The 20,638-nt window shown below is 59.5% G+C and overlaps 1 protein-coding gene across 3 annotated transcripts in view; it reads left to right on the top strand.

The window, feature by feature from the left end:
- PPP2R3B (protein phosphatase 2 regulatory subunit B''beta) overlaps positions 1-20,638 on the top strand; it is a 62,995-nt gene that overhangs the window by 8,276 nt on the left and 34,081 nt on the right. Inside the window, exons 1-2 of one of the 3 annotated variants that reach the window (XM_036839936.1) lie at positions 9,408-9,620; positions 17,117-17,302. In XM_036839936.1, coding sequence (XP_036695831.1) covers positions 9,483-9,620; positions 17,117-17,302 — 324 coding nt within the window. In that variant the 5' untranslated portion in view covers positions 9,408-9,482. Of the gene's footprint in view, positions 1-9,407; positions 9,621-9,937; positions 9,996-17,116; positions 17,303-20,638 lie in introns of those variants that run through there. The other 2 variants (XM_036839937.1, XM_036839935.1) reach the window with 2 other exon arrangements.

Below are 20,638 nucleotides of genomic sequence, written 5' to 3'. Positions count from 1 at the left end.
GCGGGGAAGCTGCAGAGCAGGGGCCCTGGGCGCTCGGAGCCGCTGTGCTCACACCACGGGCGGGCCTGCCGGGGGGCCACGGCGGAGGCGGCCGTGCTTTCGGAAGTAGGTCCGTGGTGTTCCCATGGGTCGTGTCTGTCCGAGCGACCCGGTGCCGTTTCTGGAGCCTGTGCTTTTCAGGACCAGGTGGAAGTTGAGCTGCCGGTGCCCCGAGACCAGCTCCCAGCACAGAGCCCGGGGGCCAGTGAGTGTGTCGGTCTGCGGCCACAGCACCGCTGCTCACCCGGCGGCCGCGTGCGCCGCGTTTCTGGTTGTTGCAGCTGGGGGAGGGGCCCCGGCCTCTGGGGTGGAGACCAGGGCTGCCCCCCAACCCCCCCACCCCCTCCCACTCCCCCCACCACCCCCCCCACCCCGCAGACGGTCGTCCAGCCCCCGCCCCTCCGCCGTGCGCACAGCGCCGAGGCCGAGGTCTGCTCGGGAGGCCCGCTGGCCGGTCCCGTCACGATGTCCCCTCCTTGCCCCGGGCTGCAGTGTCCTGACGAGCACAGAGCCAGCGGACCCTGTGGCGGGTCAGAGGTCAGACCCCGCTGTCCCGGCTCCCTGTTCGCCTGCTCTAATCAGCGTGGTTAGGCTCGGGTGTCCAGGAGGGCGCGGTCCCACAGGAAGCCTGTCCACGCAGACGTGTTCCAAGGGTCCGTTTGCGTGCTGAAGAGCACTTCGTATCGCCACGCGGGCTGCTGGTACGAACGCGTGTGTAATTAGACCGGGATGAAAGGAGGTTTCGGGAGCGCCGTGGACCAGAGTCTTCTGGACAGAGTTCGCGTGTCAGGGGCCGGGTGCGACTGTGCCGGGTCCCCCCAGGGGAAGGCGGCAGGGTCCCCGTGGATGCGCCCCCTGCCCCCGCCGGGGCCAGAGTGCTGGTTGTCTCGCGTGTGGGGGGTCGGGGGCAGCATTTGGGCCTGGGGACGGCTCCCGGGCTGTGCTGCGTGTCCTGCCAGCTTGACCACCCGCCGTGCACCTCTTCATCCCCTGGAGCCGCCTCCTTCCGTCTGTCTGCGCTGCAGCCCCGGGGAGGTGAGGCGGGGCCTTCCCTGCGCCTTGCCTCTTGCAGGTGCCCCATCAGTGGTCCTGGAAGAAGGAAGCACCTTTGCAAGGCTGTGCTGGAAGGGAGAGTGAGGACGCGTGGTGCACGGGTCCCTGAGGATCCCCGGGGCCCCAGGAGAAGGGACGCAGGGCGGCCCTGGAGGACGCTTGCTGGGGAGGATGGCGGAGCTCTGGGGGTGGCACCAGCACCCAGGGGGGCACCCGGGCGGGGGTCAGAGGCAATGGGACGGGGCTCCTCAGGATACAGAGGACAGGGGCTGAGGGGAGGGTCCGGGGGCTGCACGAGGAGGTGGGTGCAGGGTCTCCAGGAGGACGTGGGTGCGGGTGGTCTCCATGAGGAGGTGGGGGGCAGCTGCTGGTCCTTGGACTTGCGGGGCTGCCTGTGGCTGACAGGGGTCCTCTCAGGCCTGCAGCTGCAGGGCTCTGTTGCCGCCCTGGCTGGAGGTCCTGGCTGACTGTGACCTGGGCTTCTCCAACTGCCACAAGGTGGCTGGGAAGTGCCGTTCCCTGTGTGTCAGCCGCGTCTCCGCTTTGAAGTGGGGTGGCCTGGTGTCGGTAGCGTCGTGTGCTGGAGGGTGCTGCAGGTCACCGGGCTGTGCAGCGGTGCGGCAGACCGTCCAGGGCGGTGCTGTAGTGTCCCTCTGGCTGGCCGAGAGTGGATGGCTTAGTTTTGGAGATGCGGTGCCTTCCCATTTAGGGTTCCAAGGACGTGAAAAGTTGTGCACAAACCCTCTCCCGCCTTAGCCACCCCCTGAGGCAGCCAGGGCTCTCAGCAACGTCCATAGCAGTCCGAGGTCTCCTCTGCAACTGCAGGCGGACTTTTACCAGCTGCGTTCACGTGTCCTTCATCCCATAAAGCTCACCGAGTTCAAGTGCGTGCTTCTGTGCCTCGTCTCCTTGCTGAGCACTGCTCCCTGAGCCGGGGTGCCTCGTGGGGTGTCTGTTGGACCCTGGGCCTGTCCCGGGCTTTGCGCTCACGGGTACTCGTGTGAGCACATTCGCGTGTGACTCCTCGTGAGGACCGTGTCTTCACTCACCTTAGGGACGGGCCTAAGGAGGAATCGCTGGGTTTTATGGCACATGTGCCTTCTGCTGTCTAAGAGACTGTCAAATTGCCTTCCAAAGGGGCCGCGCGGGGGGTGTTCCTGCCCCATCTTGACCAGCCCTGGGTATCGCCAGGCCTCTGACCTGCCCCGTTCTGGAATGTGGGCCTCTGGGGCACCTCTGCAGCTTTATCTGCCTTTCCCTGGTGACGGTGATGTTGGGCTTTTGGTCCTCACACGTCTTCTTTGCTGAAGTGTCCGTTCAGATCCTCTACCATTTCCCCCACTGGGTCGTTGGTTTTCTCATTCAGTTGGTAAGTCCTGTGTGTTTGCTGGATACAACTCCTTTATCACGTACAGGATTTGCAAATTGTCTTCCTAGTGAATGACTTCTCTTATGTTCCATTTCTTCTACCTCTTTTATCAAGATATAATTGACACGCAGCACTTCATAAGTTTAAGGTGTACAGCGTAATGATTAGACTTGCGTAATCGTGAAATGCTGACCACGATAAGTATAGTTCATTATCTCATATAGATACAACATTAAAGATATATAAAAAAAGATACTTTTTCTTTTGTTGTGATGAGAACTCTTAGGATTTACTCTTAACAACTTCCATATATAGTAGTGTTAATTATCTTTACCATGTTGTACATTACATCCCTAGTACTGTATCCCTTAACTGGAAGTTTGTATCTTTTGACCTCCTTCATCCAGTTCCCTCCTCACACCCGCACTTCTTCTAGTAAGGAATCTGATCTCTTTTTCTATGAGTGTTTGTTTTGAAGTATAATTGACCTATAAAACTATGTTCTTGTTACACAAGATAGTGATTTGGTATTTCTATACATTTCAATAAATCTAGTAATGATATGTCACCATACAAAGATGTTACATAATTACTGTTTCCCACACTGTACATTTATACCCTTGACTCATTTATTTTGCAACTGGAAGTCTGTATCTCAGTCTCCTTCACCTTCTCTTATATTCTTATTAGTGTTTTCTGAAGCAAAAAGTTTTTAATTTTGATGAGGTCCAATTTATTACTTATTTGATGTTCCCAAAAGTATAATCCGTAATCTAAACAATCTTTGTCAAACCCTAGGGCAGATAGGTTTTCTCCTGTGTCTCCTCTAGAACTTTTCCAAATTTCGCTTTTATGCTTAGACTTATGGTCTCTTTCAAGTTAATTTCTGTGTGTGGTCTGAGGTAAGTTTCGGGGTGTGCTTTTTTGTGCGTGATTACTCAATTGCTGCAGCCTGGCTTTCTGAAATGATTTCCCGTTGAATGGTGCCGGCGCCTTTGCCAGAAGTCCCGTGTCCGCAGGTGTCTGGGTTGGTTCCTGGACCCTCTGTCCCACGCCTGTGGGCACCTGTGTGCGCACTGCAGATCTCTGTGCAGGTCACCCCGCGTTCTGGTGACCTGAAACCAGCACCCCGCCCCGGTGCACGACTGTTGGGATGGCTTTTCTGGGTGCTTTTTGCTTCCGTGGACTTTTAGAGTCATGGTGCCAAGTTCTACATAAAAGGGCGGCTGAGGTTTGGCTCAAGGCCGCGTGGTCTGCAGACCCTGTGGGGCAGTGGCCGCCCGGCAGTGCGGGTCCCCCGTCGTGGAGGCGCCCGTCCCTGTCCGCGGGGTTTCTGGCTGGGTGGGCAGGTCTTACGGTTCCTCCCCTAGACGAGTTCCTGGGGCGTTTGTTGCTTGTGGTGCTGCTGTGAGTGGAACCGTCTTCCCGTCACCTCCGCGTGCTCTCTTCCGACGGCCGTGCACTTGAGTCCCCACCCTGTGAAGTCGCTGACCCGCTGATCAGTTCTGCGGTCAGTAGATGCTCGAGGACCCTGCACCAGGGTCGTGCTGGCGTGAGGGACAGCTGTCCCGCGTCACCCCTCCCGGCCGGCGTGCCTGGGACTCTCCTTCCTGCCCGACACTTCAGCTGGGGTCTCGGGGCCTGGTCGGGGTCAGCGCTGAGAGCGGAGCTGCTCGATTGGTCCCGGCTTAGCCAGCAAGCATCCCGTCTTCCTCAGGATGACAGAGATACAGGTGTTCTCATAACGCCCTTCGCAGGTTGAGGAAGCTTCCTCAGGATGACAGAGATACAGGTGTTCTCATAACGCCCTTCGCAGGTTGAGGAAGCTTCCTCAGGATGACACAGATACAGGTGTTCTCATAACGCCCTTCGCAGGTTGAGGAAGCTTCCTCAGGATGACAGAGATACAGGTGTCCTCATAACGCCCTTCGCAGGTTGAGGAAGCTTCCTCAGGATGACAGAGATACAGGTGTTCTCATAACGTCCTTCGCAGGTTGAGGAAGCTTCCTCAGGATGACAGAGATACAGGTGTTCTCATAACGCCCTTCGCAGGTTGAGGAAGCTTCCTCAGGACGACACAGATACAGGTGTTCTCATAACGCCCTTCGCAGGTTGAGGAAGCTTCCTCAGGATGAGAGAGATACAGGTGTTCTCATAACGCCCTTCGCAGGTTGAGGAAGCTTCCTCAGGATGACACAGATACAGGTGTTCTCATAACGCCCTTCGCAGGTTGAGGAAGCTTCCTCAGGATGACAGAGATACAGGTGTTCTCATAACGCCCTTCGCAGGTTGAGGAAGCTTCCTCAGGATGACACAGATACAGGTGTTCTCATAACGCCCTTCGCAGGTTGAGGAAGCTTCCTCAGGATGACAGAGATACAGGTGTTCTCATAACGCCCTTCGCAGGTTGAGGAAGCTTCCTCAGGATGACACAGATACAGGTGTTCTCATAACGCCCTTCGCAGGTTGAGGAAGCTTCCTCAGGATGACAGAGATACAGGTGTTCTCATAACGCCCTTCGCAGGTTGAGGAAGCTTCCTCAGGATGACAGAGATACAGGTGTTCTCATAACGCCCTTCGCAGGTTGAGGAAGCTTCCTCAGGATGACAGAGATACAGGTGTTCTCATAACGCCCTTCGCAGGTTGAGGAAGCTTCCTCAGGATGACAGAGATACAGGTGTTCTCATAACGCCCTTCGCAGGTTGAGGAAGCTTCCTCAGGATGACACAGATACAGGTGTTCTCATAACGCCCTTCGCAGGTTGAGGAAGCTTCCTCAGGATGACACAGATACAGGTGTTCTCATAACGCCCTTCGCAGGTTGAGGAAGCGACCCTGTATATTTAGTTGGTTGGGAACTGTTAACATGAATGGGTGTTGAATCTTGTCCAGTTCTTTATGATCACGTGATGTTTTCTCACTTGATCTGTGGGTGTTAACCAGCCTGGCTTCCTTGGATGAATCCAGTGATCCCAGCTGATGCTCTCACACGTTGCTGGGCTCTGAGGGCTCCCGTGTTGTGAGATCAGTGTGTCTGTGGTCGGGGGACACCCGTCTCCCATCTTCTGTGTGATTTCCTTGGCGGTGGTGTCAGGGCGATGCTGGCCTCCCAAGAGCAGCTAGGAATGGTTACTCCTTGCTCTGTTTTCTGTAAGAGTGTTCAATATCGGTATCATTTCTTCCTTAAAATGCTCTGTAGAATCTAGGCGGGGGTGAATCTGGTCTCCATTCCTCTTTTGTCTGGAAGCAGAAGTTTCACTGTCCCTGTTGAAAGATACCTCCCTGGGTGTCGAGTCCCAGACCACAGAGCCCGTGTGAACAAACGTCAGATCCTTCCCGTCCTACAGACCACACGCTGTCGTCACAGAGCAGCGTAGAGATCAGCGTTGTCAGATAAGTCCAGAAACTTAAGAACAGACTTCCAGAAAACTCCTTTGCCAGAGGGGAAGCGCCGTGAGCTTTCTGAGATCGCTCAGACCACACGAGGAGGCTGGTACTTCCTCGTCTCTAGCCGCCTCCGTGTGGGGGCCTCGTGCGCACGTGGCCTGGCCGCCTCTGGGCCTTTTAGGAGCCGGGGCAGGAGATGGGCCAGGGCCGGGTTGACTCTGTAGCTGGGTTGCAGAGCTGATCGTCGGGAATGGTTATTTTATCTGAATCGACGCTAAATTGTGGACAGTACATCCCGTCTTAGTTTTTCTGGCCAGCATTTGGCTCCGAGCTCAGAGAATCATGGGATGAGCAACGTGGGGAGGGGGTGCTGGTGGCAGGGATTGGCTGTTCTCTGCCGTCCCGGGGACTCTGGGCCTCCACGCAGACCCGGGGCCTCAGGGGTGCCCATGGCCTGCTGCCAGCCCCAGGGTCTGCACTGCCGGAGTTGGGCGCCGTCCGTACCGGGCGCGGCTAAGAGGAGTTTTCACGGGTGTTTTCCCAGCGAGGGGCCGCCCCCTGGCCCCCGGGGCTCTTTCTGTTCCTCGTGACAGTGTCTCCAGCCTGGCTGGGGGCTCAGGTTCCGGAGCACCAGGGCCTGGGCTGAAGGAGGGGAAAGAGAGCCGGTGATGCTGTGTCTGCACGTGCCGAGTGCCCGCGTGGTTCTGGACGCTGCCTCGGTGGGTGTGCTGCTCTCAGAGCAGTGGCCGCGGGAGGCAGATGTCCCCCGCCTGTGGGGCGCCCCGAGCCGTCAGTCCTGCGCAGGGTCAGCTGCCTTCCTGAGCCAGGCCCACTCCACCCTGTTTCCTCACCTGCTCCCTCCGTCAGGGGCTGTCCTGCGGGTGAGCCCTTGCTCGGGGGCAGAAACGTTACTGAAGGTTGCTGGGGGCCTCAGTCTCCCTCTCTCCTGAGCTACCTTTGAGCGTTGGAGGAGCCATGGATTTTCCCCCAGTTTACCTAGAAGTGGAGAAATGAGTAAAAGAGTCCTTTTTTCTACCTGGACTAAATGTCTGGTTTGTAGCCAAATTGGAAGCTACAAGTGAGGGTCTTGGGGACTCTCTCGGTGTCCGTTTCATGCGCCCTCAGCGCTGCAGTTGACACACGCCTACCAGCATCGCTACAGAAACTTAAACAGAAGAGTTGAGAGCTGACTTGGAAAGGCAGAGTCTGTATGGCCGGGACGCCCTGCGGGCAGGGCCTGCCCAGGTGTGTAGTTCTGTGCTGCCCCACCTGCCCCTGTGCTCCTCTCTCACGCTCAGTGCAGCAGCGCCGGGCTTTGCTGTGAAGACTCAGCCCTGGGCTTAGCAGCCCCTGTGTTCTCGGCAGGACCTTCCCCAGTCTGTGCCGGCACGGGACCTGCGGCCACTCCGTGGGCTGTTTGGCCAGGGCCAGGCACAGGGACAAGCCCAGGTCTCGGGCAGCGCACATGCTCCGCCTTCCCCTGGAGGAGCTGCATGGCAGGGACCAGCAGTGGAGGGCCTGGACAGCTTTTCAAGCTGCAGGAGGAGCCCCTCTTCCCTGGGGTTTGCAGGGGGAGGGGGAACGAGAGTGAACCTGCAGGTGTGGCCGTTCGTGGCAGAGGCGTAGCGCAGAGTGACAGGGCTGTGCCTGGGTCCGGAGGTCTCCCTGAGCCACTGATGACCAGCTGCCGACACCCTGAAGTCAGAAGTTTGTCCTGAACCTGGTCCCTGCCCGGGGCGTGGTATTGGGGGCCTTCCTGCGTGTTGTGTCCGGGTCTGGACAGGGCAGGACTTAGGCCCTGTAGCCTCACACCGCCTGGGGCGGCTCTGTGGCCACGTTGGGGTGCCTACACTGCCCCTGTCTGTGTGTCTGGAGAACCAGAGGGGTCGCCAGCCAACCTCTGAATCTTTGAGGATGTTCCAGGAATGGGGAGAAGGACGGAATAGGGTAAAGAGATGGGAAAGAGGCAGAGGAGAAGGACAGGAGAGAGGGCAGCCCCCCGAACAGGAGTTTGAAGAGGAATTTGGGGCTGGGTGATGGTGCAGATGAAAGAGGAAGCGGGTCTGAGAGGCTGTAGCCCTGTGATCCCAGCTAGGGGACACGCCGGGAAGGGCAGACCCCTGCGATCCCGGCTAGGGGACATGCCGGGAAGGGCAGACCCCTGTGGTCCCGGCTAGGGGACACGCTGGGAAGGGTAGACCCCTGCGATCCCAGCTAGGCTTAGGACAGAATACGGACACAGTAAGAGGTCAGTGTTGGGGAGGGACATGAACAGGCCGGGCCCAGGGCACTCCAGGGCAGCGACCCTGCGCTGCGTGATGCAGTAATGGTGGACACACGTCATTGTGCATTTGTCCAGACCCACAGAATGTGCACCACTGCGATGCACCCTAGGGGGAACCGTGGACTTCTGTTCATAGCAGCGTATCAGTATGGGCTCATCCTGGGTGCTCGTTGCTGTAACAGATGCAGCACCCAGAGCGGGGTGTTTGTGACGGGGAACCTGGTTTCTGCAGGGGCAGCACACGGGAGCTCTGTACTTTCTGCCCAGCGTCTCTGTAAAACAAAAACTACCCTCCCCCCCAAAAAAAAGTCCATTAGAGAGACAAGGAGGAGGGTGGATGGGTGAAGTGCCTTTCGACCCCCGAGGTCATTTCCCCAACGTCTTTGTCTGGGGGCAGAGGGAAGGGGGCAGGGAAGGTCAGCTTTGGCTGGAGCAGGCGTTCCTGGGGTCCTGGGATTTCAGGGGTGGGACATGCAGGCCCGATCTAGACGGTATGTGGGGGGAAAGCCCCGCCCAGAAGGGGGGCCTGGCTCTGCTCCTGGTTCCTCCTCGTGTCAGGGGCTCAGTCGCGTGCTCTCATCGCTCACGTGACACGACAGCATGCGTCGTCTGTGTCGTATTCCACACCACGCACACCATCTGTGACATCTGCGTTCCACTACACTCTACACAGGGCGAGAGTACGACAGGGCGAGAGCTATAATACCCCGAATTCCACCCCCACCCCGAGTTTTAAACAAAGGCCGTCAGAGCGTCCTCTGCCGTTTAAGTGTATCTTCTCAACTCCTGGAGGGCTGGAGGGTGCCCCCTTCGTTTGGGGCCGTTTCCCCGACGTACCAGCTCTTGGGCCGCACGTGGGCTGTCGGGCGGGCGCGGCCGGGGCGCCAGCCGCGGGCTCGGTAACAGGTTGCGCTTAGTCCTGGACGGGCTGCCCTTGTCCGGAGAGAAGGCCCACCCTCCCAGGAGCCGGCAGGCGGCGTCTCCAGGTCCGCTGCCCTTGCCGGCCTGCCTACAGGCTGAGCCGAGGGAGGCTCTCGGCGGGAGAGCCGCCTCCGCGCGCAACAGGCCAGCTCGGGGCGGGCGTCCGGCGCTCCGTCCTGCACCGCGGAGCACAGCCCGGGCCGCGGGAGGGGCCGCGCGTCCGCCACGCCTCCCCTGCCCCGCCGCGCCGCCGTGCGCCCGCCCGGCCCCGCCTGAGGAATGCGCGCGCCCGAGGCCCGGCCCCCAGAGCGCCGGCCGGCGATGCATGGAGCGCGCTGAGCCCGGCCGCCCGGACCGCCCCGACCCCGCCGGCCCCGGCCAGCCGCAGCTCCAGCCTCGCGAGCGCGCCCGGCCCGGGCCCCGGCGGCCCATGCGAGCCGACATGCGGCTCCGGGACCTGTCCCTGCGCCAGGACCCCGACCTGCGGCAGGAGCTGGCCTCGCTGGCCCGCGGCTGCGACTTCGTGCTGCCCTCCCGCTTCAAGAAGAGGCTCAAGGCTTTCCAGCAGGTGCGGCGGGCCGGCGTGCGGGCGGGTCCGCTGCGTCCGCGGGCCCCTCGCCGCTCTGGCGAGGTCGGGGTGGGGGGCTGCCTGGGCTCGGGGCGCTCCACCTGTGCCCGTGCGCGGCTCCCCTGGAACAGCGCCCGTGCGCGCAGAAAGCAGGTGTGCCCGTGCAGTTTGTCAGGGAAAGCGCTGTGAAGCGAGGCGCGGGCATCTCCTTTCCTGGAGTCCTAGCAGCGGATACCCCGGGCGCGGGGCAACGTCGTGGTGCGTCTTGCGCGAGGCGGGGAGGTGTCGACCTCGGGCAGTAGGAGCCTTCGGGACTTCACCCTCCGCAGGTGCGCAGCGAGCCTCCCCATGTCGTTGGAGCGTGTGGCGCCCTGGGTAATAACAGCGCAGCGCTGCTGGAAAGGAGAGCGAGCGCAGTTTGTTGCGAGCGCCTGTGTTGCTTTAAGGGCTTTATCGCAGGCACGTACCAGCCGGAGTGCCCTTCTCCGCGGCTTCAGTGACGACTGGGCTTGTAAACATCACGGCGCTTCACAGAAGCAAACCCCGTGTCTGTGCCTCGTGTGTGCTTTGTAAATTCGTGTAAGAGGACCATGGAATTTAAAAGTCATGGCCACCTGGGATCTTTTGGCAACTGGAGGTTCTGCTGCCTTACGGGTATTTGGCACGTTAATCACTTGTATTTTCGCCCAGGCGAGGAGTTAAAGGTCATCTCGTGGCCTAAAAAAAATCACATCGAATCAAACCAGGCTGTTTGGGGTGGGAAAAAAGACCTGCTTTCTGCTGGTAGTGTAATTGGATTTTTTTCCTGGGATCATGTCTCAACTTTTGCAGGGCTTCTGGTACTTTTGTGTCTGATCTCTATCCTTCAACTTGTGAAATTCTGTCTGCAAGTGGCTGATGCTTGTATGTTTGTCGCTTGTGGAGAAGGAAAGTCTATTTAGAATCTGAACGTGGAGACCTTAACGTGGAATCAGCTAAGGGTGATCTTCTACAGAGAGGAGGTCTGATGTTTGCTGGTTACTGTTTGTGTGCGTGGCGCACACATGGTGCACACAGGCTGCGCCGGGGTGTTTCCTGGATTGGGGAGCCCTCCCCCCTCCCCCCACGGCGGCTGTGACTTGATCTTGGTGGGGGGGGGGGTGGTCCTGGCTCCACGCAGAACTGTTCATGGAAGCCTGGTTGTTCCAGGACGGCTGTTCGTCTTACAGAATCACTTTTTGGGATACGCGATTCGTGGTTGCCTTTAAGAGGAAGAAGTTTCACGTTAAGGCAGATACGTTCCAAGGACGTTTCCCACGAACGTGGGCACGTGCTGCGTGGAGTGAGCGCTTCTCAGGGGCGGGCAAGGGGGGAGTGTCGGGGAGGAGAGTGTTCCTGGCTTCCTTCGCCCCTTGGTGTTTGAGTGCAGACTCTGCGCAGAGCTGTGGGTGGTCGGCAGACCTCAGGGCGTGGGGAGGTGGGGGGAGCGTGGGAGGAGATGGTGGGGGGCGTGGGGAGATGCTGGGGGCGCAGAGGGCGGCGGGGGGAGGTGTGGGGAGGAGGGCATGTGGGGAGGAGGGCATGGCCGGAGAGGGTGGCCTGAGGGAGGTGGGGTTGGCCTTGTGGGCAGACGGGGACTGAGGAGGGATGGGGGGGTTCTTCGTACGTGCCGGCCCTGCTGCCAGCGTGGGGCGTCCGCGCTGCACTCGGGGCCAACGGAAGGTGTCGGCCTCCCACAGCGAGGCTGTGTCGTGCGTGGGAGGCCGTCCTGCTCCTGCGGCCCGTGTCCACCCGCCTGCCCTGCCTGTGGTGCCCGCGCCTTGCGCGCTCTGAGCAGCCCTGAGGCCCCCAGGTCGTCCCCCCGACGTCCCTCAGACCTTGTCCCAAGCCCACGAGGGCCCACTATGGCCGTGCTGCCCGCCCTGTCCTAGCCGGGTCCCGACCCTCCGTCCCCCGGGGATTGACTCTCGGGCTCTGCACACGCTCTCCTCTGCTGTCACCGTGCCCTGGTCCCACTCACGCCCGTCCAGCTTCCCCGTGGGGTCCTTCAGGTGGATGCACGGGCCCCACGGGGCACCGAGAGCCCAGCGCAGCCGCCCCCCTGGGGACACTGCTGGGCGTTGACCCGACCTCTCCTCCACACGGTGACAGCCTGGCCTGGGGACTCTGACCGTCTCGGACACCGCGCGGGGTCACGGCGCTGCGCGGGGTGGGCCCTGAGTACCCCCTTGATCTGTGCTCCCAGGACCCAGGGGTCGGACATGGCCCCCCGGGTCCCTGAGCCCACGGATGTGACCCCTCACGCCACCCCCCATCCCGTCCACGCCCCCAGCCCTGCCTTCCGGCCCCGTGGGGCCCCAGCGTCTTCTGGCCGGGGGTGCAGACCCAGCCGACATCTCAGGCCCCTGCCTCGTGGACGTGGAGCCCCGGCCTGTCCCCTCATGGCAGCCGCCCTGCTTGGCCCAGCTCCTCGCGGCTCTGAGAGTTTGTTCTCCAGACATCTTTTCTCCCCTGGAAAGCTCCGTGGCTCATGTGGCCCCTCGAGGCCGGTCCTTCTCCTGTGGTGGCTAGAGGACTTTTGAACAAACCCACGCGCAGGGCCAGCCGTTCTCATCTTTGTTTTGGCGCCTCTGCTTTAAACTTTCACAGTTGGACTCTTGCTGTCCGTCCAGCGGGCCGTTGGCAGGTCTAGCTGGGGAGCCTGCCGCCAGCCGGTAGGGAGGGGCCCTGGGGTCGCAGCAGAAGCAGCTCCGGCCTGCAGGGCCTCCCAGCCCGGCGGTGGCCTCTGGTGGGCGCCGTGCCCGCCCGTGTCCCCGCGCCGCCCGCCGGGCTCGGCCGCTGCCCCCGGCTGCCCCCGGGTCTCGGCTCGGCTGGGGCGGCCCGCGGGCTGCTGCCCCCGGGCTGTGCCGCGCTTGCCCTGCGTCCTGCCTTGGCCGAGTCGGAGCCACGGTCGTTTCCGCCGCCCCGCTAGTGCGTCTGCCCGAGGGGGCGCTGCGTGCGAGGCTGCATTTAGAGAAGGCTGGCCTGGGCGCTTGCTTGTGCGGGCCCACCTCCCGGGGCCCCTGCCGCTGCGCGGGGACGGCCGTGCTTCCCATGAGGCCGAGCCTTCAGCCCGCCTGTGTTCCGGGGGCCCCGGGCGTCTCCGTGATGTCTGCAATCGTGATGAGTCAGGCCGCGCTGGTGTCCGTGCCGGCGACAGAAATAGCTCTTTGCGAGCAGGTGTCATCTTGACTGGTGGCCGGGTGACAGCCGGGAGGCGGGTGGCAGGCGTGTCGCTGGGAGGGAAGCGGCCCTGCTGGGAGCCGAGTGCCCCACCTGCCATGCTGGCTTCTGAGAAGCTTCAGCCCTGCTTGAGGATCATCCCTGTCTGTCTGTCTCTCACACACACACACACACACACACACACACACACACACACGTGTTTGTGCCGCGTCCGCTTTCATTGTGGACGTCCAGCCTGGCCGCAGGTAGCTCAGGGAACAGCCCCCGTGGTCCCCTCAGGCTCTGCTGAGGCCTGTTTGGGGCTGGGAGGTGGCCGGCTCCCAGCAGCGCCCCGTGTGCTGGAAAAGAATGCGTGTCCTGCAGCTGCGCCGGCCGCACTCTATTTATGGCCCAGAGATTACACTGTAAATCTCCCGTGTCCGTGCCCAGCTGTTTGTTTTTCCGTCATCCGGTGGTCCGTCAGGGGTGGCGGGGGAGCGGGCCTGGCCCGCCTCTGTGCCGCGTGCCCGCATTTCCCCAGCACCTTGGCTTGGTCGGCGCCGAGGCTGTGCTGGGGCACCGGTCAGCTCCGGGTCGGCAGAGCTTCCCGTGATGGGCGCCCTGTGTGGTGTCCTGACCATCTCTCTCTGTCGCATCCAGACCTTCAGCCCTATCTGGGCGTGAATACGGCGATGCCAGCCTTCTTTTCGTCACTGTTGGCTGCTGTATCTTTTTCCACTTGTTAAAAAGTTTTCAATCTCTGTGTCCTTATATCTTACATGTGTTTCCTGTAAGTCTTACTTTCTTTTTTCTGTCTGATCTTTGTTTTTTAACTGGAGCATTTAGTCCATTTACATTTATAAGGATTATTAATCCATTCTGTTTTATTTTCACGATCTTATTTATGTTTCTTTTTATGCTCTCCTTTCCCTCTTTTTTATCTTTTCCTCGTTGGAGTACTTAATACTAGCTTACTGCTCATCTTACAATGTCAGTGCCTTCGTTTTTCTAGGTACAGAGTCAGTATCTTTATCCTCCAACTCGAAACTCTCAAACCCTTCACTGCCGGCCCCCTCTCGTTTCGTGTTGTTGTCCTGAGAGAGTCTTTAAAGAGAGGTAAAACAACATGCTTGTTACCGATGTGCGTGGCGGGCGTGTGCGTGGATTTACCCACGTAGGCACCACGTTCCCTGCCCTTCGTTCCATCCTGCAATTCAGACCTTCCGTTTGGGAGCACGTTGCTTCCTGCCCGAGCCCAGTTCCCCTGGGAGGGGCCTACGAGCTGACCGTGGGGCAGGCGCCATGGAGCTGGTGACGTGGGGAGAGCTCACTGCGCTGAGGAGGCGAGGCTCCACTCCGCCGTGTCCCTGGCGGGTCCATTTCCCTTGGCTTCCCGGTGGCTGGTGAGGGCGGCGGCCCTGTCCTGACAGCGGAGAAAATAGCGCACAATGTTGAGCGACACCTTGTCTCTGTGTGTCTGCGGCTGTGGCTGGGCAGGTGGGGACACCTGCCCTGGGACCAGCCGGCCCAGCTGATTTCGGGATGGGCGATGGTGGCGCCCGGCGCTGAGTGCCGCCGTGCCGGGGAGGATGCCAGAGGTGTCGGTGCAAGCCGGCAGCCCTTTCTGCAGACGTGAGCCATGAGCTGCTACGGGTGACAGCCCAGGACACGGGGCCTGCGCTCCATCCTGCCCTCCAAACAGAGGCGAGGAAAACTGGGGAAAACTGAACCCGCCCAGAGGAGTGAAACCGGGGGGAAACATTCCCCAGGTGAACCCTGGGCGTCCCCAGGCGACGCGTGAACCCTCGAATCTCTCCGTCCTCAGGGCCGGCGCTGGGTCTTGCTTCCCCTGCGGCTGTTCTTTGCCGCTGTAGGTGGGCATCACAGCCCAGCAGCTCTGCCCCGAGACCAAATCACAGAGACAGGACGTCCTTGGGCTGGGAGGAGGGGGTCAGCCTCTGTCCCTGGGCGCCGACAGGGCCGAGTCCGAATGAAACGTGGGCCGGAGGCGTCCCGCGGCCCCTCCCGGGTCAGGGGCTCCTCCAGGGCCTGTCCTCCCGCTTCCTGCCGTCCCCCCGCCCCATCCCTGTGCTGCCCCTGCCCCAGCCCGTGGCTGTGCCGGTGCTCAGGGCCGCCTGCCGTCCCTCTCCTCCCCCGCGTGCGCCTCCCCAGCTCTCCTCTCGGGACTGAGCCAGATCTGCGCGCAGCCCCTCAGGATTGTGTTGGCCCCGTGGTGATCACAGAGCTCGTTGCCCGGTGTCGCCAGGCTGCCGCACAGACCTGGTGCAGCTGACTCGCGACGGCCGCACCTCCTCTCGATGCGGTCACCGCGCCTTGCGAGGTCACCGAGCACTGGACAGCTGCCTCAGCTGGGACCTCAGGAAACACAGGAGACGTGGGGCATCCCCGATGTGACAGAAGGGACGCGGGACATCCCCCATGTGGCTGACGGGACATGGGATGTCCTGAGATGTGACCGAGGGGACGTGGGATGTCCCTGATGTGACCGAGGGGTCGCGGGACGTCCCTGATGTGACCGAGGGGTCGCGGGAGGTCCTGAGGTGTGACCGAGGGGACGTGGGATGTCCTGATGTGACCGAGGGGTCGCGGGACGTCCCTGATGTGACCGAGGGGTCGCGGGATGTCCTGAGATGTGACCGAGGGGACGTGGGATGTCCCTGATGTGACCGAGGGGTCGCGGGACGTCCCTGATGTGACCGAGGGGTCGCGGGAGGTCCCGAGGTGTGACCGAGGGGACGCGGGATGCCCCTGATGTGACCGAGGGGGATGCCTGCCGTCTGCTGCTGTGTTGCGGGTGGAGAAGCGGTCCGGGTTGCAGGCTGTAGGAGTGACGTCCACTCACAACGTTAGAATCAGTGCACAGCGTGACTCCTGAGGGCCGTGTGCTGTGTCTCGGCTGCGGGTCGGTGGCGGGGCCTCTGGCGCTTGTGGGCATGGAGCTGTGCTGTGTGCGCCTGGTCGGGCAGCTGGGACGGGGGCACCCCGCAGTGAGCAGACCGCCACCCGGCCCCGTCCTTGGCTGTGTGGGCCTGGCTGCCCGCCCCAGCCCCCTGATGTAACCACTCCTGGCGGGGGAGTCCTCTCTCCTGCGTTTGCCTTCCGTCTGCTGTTCTGCGTGTGTCTCTGGATGCCCAGGGGCTGTGGGCTCCATGTGTCCGTAGTGCCCTGTGTGCGCTGAGTTTCCCAGACCTCGTTGGTGGGCGTACCCCTCGCCGTCCCCTCTCCGGAACACCTGGTCACTCCCCATCCCCTGCCAGTCCCGTGGCCTGAGGCCTGGGTGCGCCTTCCTCTCTCCAGCGCTTCCCACCCGGACCCTGGGCTCTTCCTGCTGCGTCACGGTGTGTCCGCGTGTCCCCAACCACAGGGAACCTGGGGTGTGTCTAGGAGGTGGGCCGTGGGCTGGACCGTGCTTGCCTGTCCCTGCCCATCAGGGGTGCCCGGATGCATGAGTCTCCAGGGGCATTACGGGCTGTGACTCGGGGCAGCTGTTTCTGGAACCCAGGGGGCCTTCCCGGGTCAGCGCAGAGGGACACCGCGCGTCCTGCAGGGGGACAGTGCCCCGCAGTCCAGGGAGAGCGAGCGTCACCGAGTGCGGCCGCCCTCCCGGCCCCCCCAGGCCTGCCCGGTCCCAGCGCGTCCACTCCCGGCAGGTGCTTCCTGAGTGGTTCCGCTGGCTGGTCCCGTCTGCTCAGGGGCGTTGGCGAACGCAACCCTCCTCTGCATGCGTGGTGCACGCTTCTGACCCGTGACTGCACCCAGCTAGCTCGCAGGTCACCCCGCCGGTCACCGGGCAGACGTGCGGACACTGCCGTTTGGAAGGCGCGGCGTGGGCTCCAGGACGGCTTCCTGCCTCTCCCCGAGCCAGGATGCCGAGCCCTCGGGGCTGTGGTGCTTTCCGAGGGCCGTGCCCAGCCACGGCGCTGGCCTCGCATCCCGGCCACAAGGAAGGACGGTGTGGGGACAGGCGGATCCAGGCGCGAGATGCAAACGAGGGGACAGCCCGCCTGTGCCGACCTTGACCTCCCGGGAGGGCAGGAGGGCAGGTTCTCTCAGCAGCCGTCCTCGTCCTGAGGGGTCACACCCGAGGCAGGATCGGGGGAAGCAGGGCCGTGTGTGGCGCTCCGCCACGGGCCGCGTCGCCTCCCACGTCTGCAGTCAGCCCGGCGATGGTCTGGGCTCTGTCCACAGTCGGGTTCGCTGGGCTCGGGGCGGCCGCTCTGGTCCCGTCCGCGCCGGCGGGAAGCGGGTGCCCGCCGTGCTGGGTCCTCACTGCTCTCTCGCTCTCTCTCGCTCAGGTTCAGACGAGGAAGGAGGAGCCCCTGCCACCCGCTGCCAGCCTGAGCGTCCCCACGTTCTACTTCCCCCGAGGCCGCCCGCAGGACGCGGTGAACGTGGACGCCGTCATCGCCAAGATCGAGAGGACCTTCGCCCAGTTCCCGCACGAGAGGGCCACCATGGGGGACATGGGCAGAGTGGCCAAGGTGGGTGTCTGCGCGCGGGGACGCGGCCCGCGGTCCCTGTGCGGTCGTGGCCGTGCGTGAGCTCACCGCACCTGCGTCCCGCTTACTTCGGTCCTTGTGATCCGAGGCGCAGAGGGATCCGTGTTAGGCTTTGTCCTCGGGCGTGTCTGTGTGCCGTCCTCCCAGGCGTGGCGGCTTGGAGGGACCCTGCCCCGGGGCTCTGTGTCCGCTGTGCAGGGTGGTGGTGTTCTGGGCGGGCGCGTGTGGACCCACGGTCCGCGTGGACCAGCACCGTGTGTGGGGTTTCCAGCTGAACCCAGGTGTTCCCACGCCGTGCGCACCCCTGAGCGGTTCGGTGTTTCTTCCAGCAGTGTGTGTCGGGGTCCCGCGTGTGGACGCCCGTCGGTTTGCTTGCTGCACCGTCTGTTGCGGGAACACACCACGGTGTGCTCGTCCCTCCCCGTTGGCTGGCTGGCTGCCCGTGGCGAGGGACCCAGGTTCCGCGCGGTCCCTCTGGTGTCTCAGCCTGGGGGCGGGCTCGCTGGACAGAGGACAGCCCTCACCCTCACCTCCGTGAGATGCCCCAGGTTGCCGAGCGGTGTTGTGCCCCGTGGCAGGTTCCCGCGCACCCAGCCCCCAGCTCTCTGTGTCGTTGGCAGCTGTGCGCGGGCACTTCCTGGGTGTTGGAGTTTGTACGTCCCGGTCCCCCGTGGGTCAGGCTGCTTTACAAAGGGCTTCTGAATTCAGCGTTAGGTTTCCTCAGTGGGTTGCTTGTGCCTCTCCTTTGCCCCTGGTGCTGCTGGGGTGAGTTCTCTTTTTTCATTCTCCCTCCCAGCCTGTAAAATTTCTCTCTACGTCCTGGCGGCTGATCCTCTGTCCGTTATGTGCATTCTGAAAAGTTCTCCTGTTCTGTGTGCTGAATAACTTCATGCGCTCCCTTTTGCTTTCAGTTTTCAGCGGTTGCCTTCTTTTCTTTTTCTAACAGCTTTCTTGAGATGTAATTCACATGCCACACAATTCACCCATTTAAAGTATACAACTCAGTAGTTTTTAGTGTATTCACAGAGTTGTGCAACCATCACTACAGTTAATTCTTATCACCGCAGAAAGAAACCTTATACCCTTTGGCTGTCATCCCCCAATCCCCTTCTCCCCCATCCCTAGGAAACCACTAATCTGCTTTCTGTCTCTCTGGATTTGCCTGTTCTGGACGTTTCCTGTAAGTGGAATCACACACTGTGTGTCCTTCTGTGTCTGGCTTCTCTCACTGAGCATCATGTTTTCAAGGTTCGTCCACGTTGTAGCCCGTGCTTCACTCCTTTTTGATAAATTTATTTATTTATTTTTGGCTGTGTTAGGTCTTCGTTGCTGCATGCGGGCTTTCTCTAGTTGCGGCGAGCGGGGGCTGCTCTTCGTTGCGGCTTCTGTTGTTGCGGAGCACGGGCTCTAGGCATGCAGGCTCAGTAGTTGTGGCGCACGGGCTCTAGGCACACAGGCTCAGTAGTTGTGGCACACGGGCTCTAGGCGCGCAGGCTCAGTAGTTGTGGCTCGCGGGCTCTAGAGCGCAGGCTCAGTAGTTGTGGCTCACGGGCTCTAGAGCGCAGGCTCAGTAGTTGTGGCGCACGGGCTTCGTTGCTCTGCGGCATGTGGGATCTTCCCAGACCAGGGCTCGAACCCGTGTCCCCTGCATTGGCAGGCGGACTCTTAACGACTGCGCCACCAGGGAAGTCCCTTACTCCTTTTAATATTCCTTTACATATTTATCCATTCATCCTTTCGTGGACACTTGGGTTGTTCCACCTTTTGGCTCTTGTGAGTGGTTCTGCTGTGAACATTCACGTGCTACAAGTTTTTGTGTAGATGGACATGTTTGCATTTCTCTTGGGTAGATACTTAGGAGTGGAATTGCTGGGTTAGGCAGTAACAGTATTTAACTTTCTGAGGAACTAGGAGACTGTTTTCCAAAGCAGCTGCCCCGCTTTACATTCCCACCAGCACTGTCTGAGGGTTCCCGTTTATTCACATCCTCGCCAGCACTTGTTACCTGTCTTTTTGATTAAAGACCATCCTATCCCAGTGTGTGTGAAGTGGTACCTCCTTGTGGTTTGGATTTGCATTTCCTTCATGCTTAATGCTGAGCCTCTGTTCATGTGCTTATTGGCCATTTCTATGTCTTCTTTGGAAAAACGTCTCTTCAGATCCTTTGACTATTTTTTCAGTTGGGGTATTTGTCATTTTATTGTTGAATTGTAAGAGTTCTTTATACAGTCTAGATAGAATCCCTTATCGGATATATATAGTGTGCAAATATTTTCTCCCATTCTCTGGGTGATTTTTTTCACTTTTTTAATATTAAAGTTGTTTTACATTGTGTTAATTTCTGCTGTACAGCAAAGTGATTCAGTTATACAGGTACATACATTCTTTTGTATATTCTTTTTCATTATGCTTTATTACAGGATATTGAATATAGTTCCCTGTGCTATACAGTAAGACCTTGTTGTTTATCCATTCTATATGTATTGGGTTGGCCAAAAAGTGCCTTCGGTTTTGGTTTTTGTACTTATTTATTTATTTATTTCTAGTTTTATTGAGATTATTGACATAAAACATTGTGTAAGCTTTATTGAGATTATTGACATACAACATTGTGTAAGTTTAAGGTGTACAACATAGCGATTCGATAGATGTATTTATTGCAAAACGATTACCACAATAATGTTAGTTAGCACATCCATAACCTTACGTACTTACAACTTATTTTTTTTTTTAATTGGGGTATAGTTGTTTTACAATGTTCTGTTAGTGTCTACCGTACAGTGAAATGGAGTTCCCTGTGCCATACAGCAGGTTCTTATTAGTCATCTGTCTTATACAGATTAGTGTATATATGTTAATCCCAATCTCCCAGTTCATCCCACGCCCGCTTCCCCACCGTGGTGTCCATATGTTTCTTCTCTACACCTGTGTCTCTTATTTCTGCCTTACAAACCGGTTTATCTGTACCATTTTTCTAGATTCCACAAATATGCCTTAATATAAGATATTTGTTTTTCTTTTTCTGACTTCCGTCTGTATGACAGTCTCTAGGTCCATCCCTGTCTCTACAAATGACCCAATTTCATTGTTCAATAATGCGTTTTTACCTTTCTTGAAATAATAATGCATAATATACCGAAAATGTTGCTTTTTTTCTCCCATCTTCAATATTAAAATGGCTACACAAAAATTTAACCAATTTTGATAAGTCTTTTTTTAAATGCATGCTGGTATGACAGCTGTCACATACAGTCTAACAAAATTGTTTTGAATGAAGTTAAAGACAACTAAGTGCTACTAGAGCCATCTTACCAAAAA

This window comes from Balaenoptera musculus, chromosome X, assembly GCF_009873245.2.
Source record: "Balaenoptera musculus isolate JJ_BM4_2016_0621 chromosome X, mBalMus1.pri.v3, whole genome shotgun sequence".
Classification (NCBI taxonomy): Eukaryota; Metazoa; Chordata; class Mammalia; order Artiodactyla; family Balaenopteridae; genus Balaenoptera; species Balaenoptera musculus.
The sequence above is the reverse complement of the archived record's forward strand: the minus strand, read 5'-3'. Positions and strand labels throughout refer to the sequence as shown.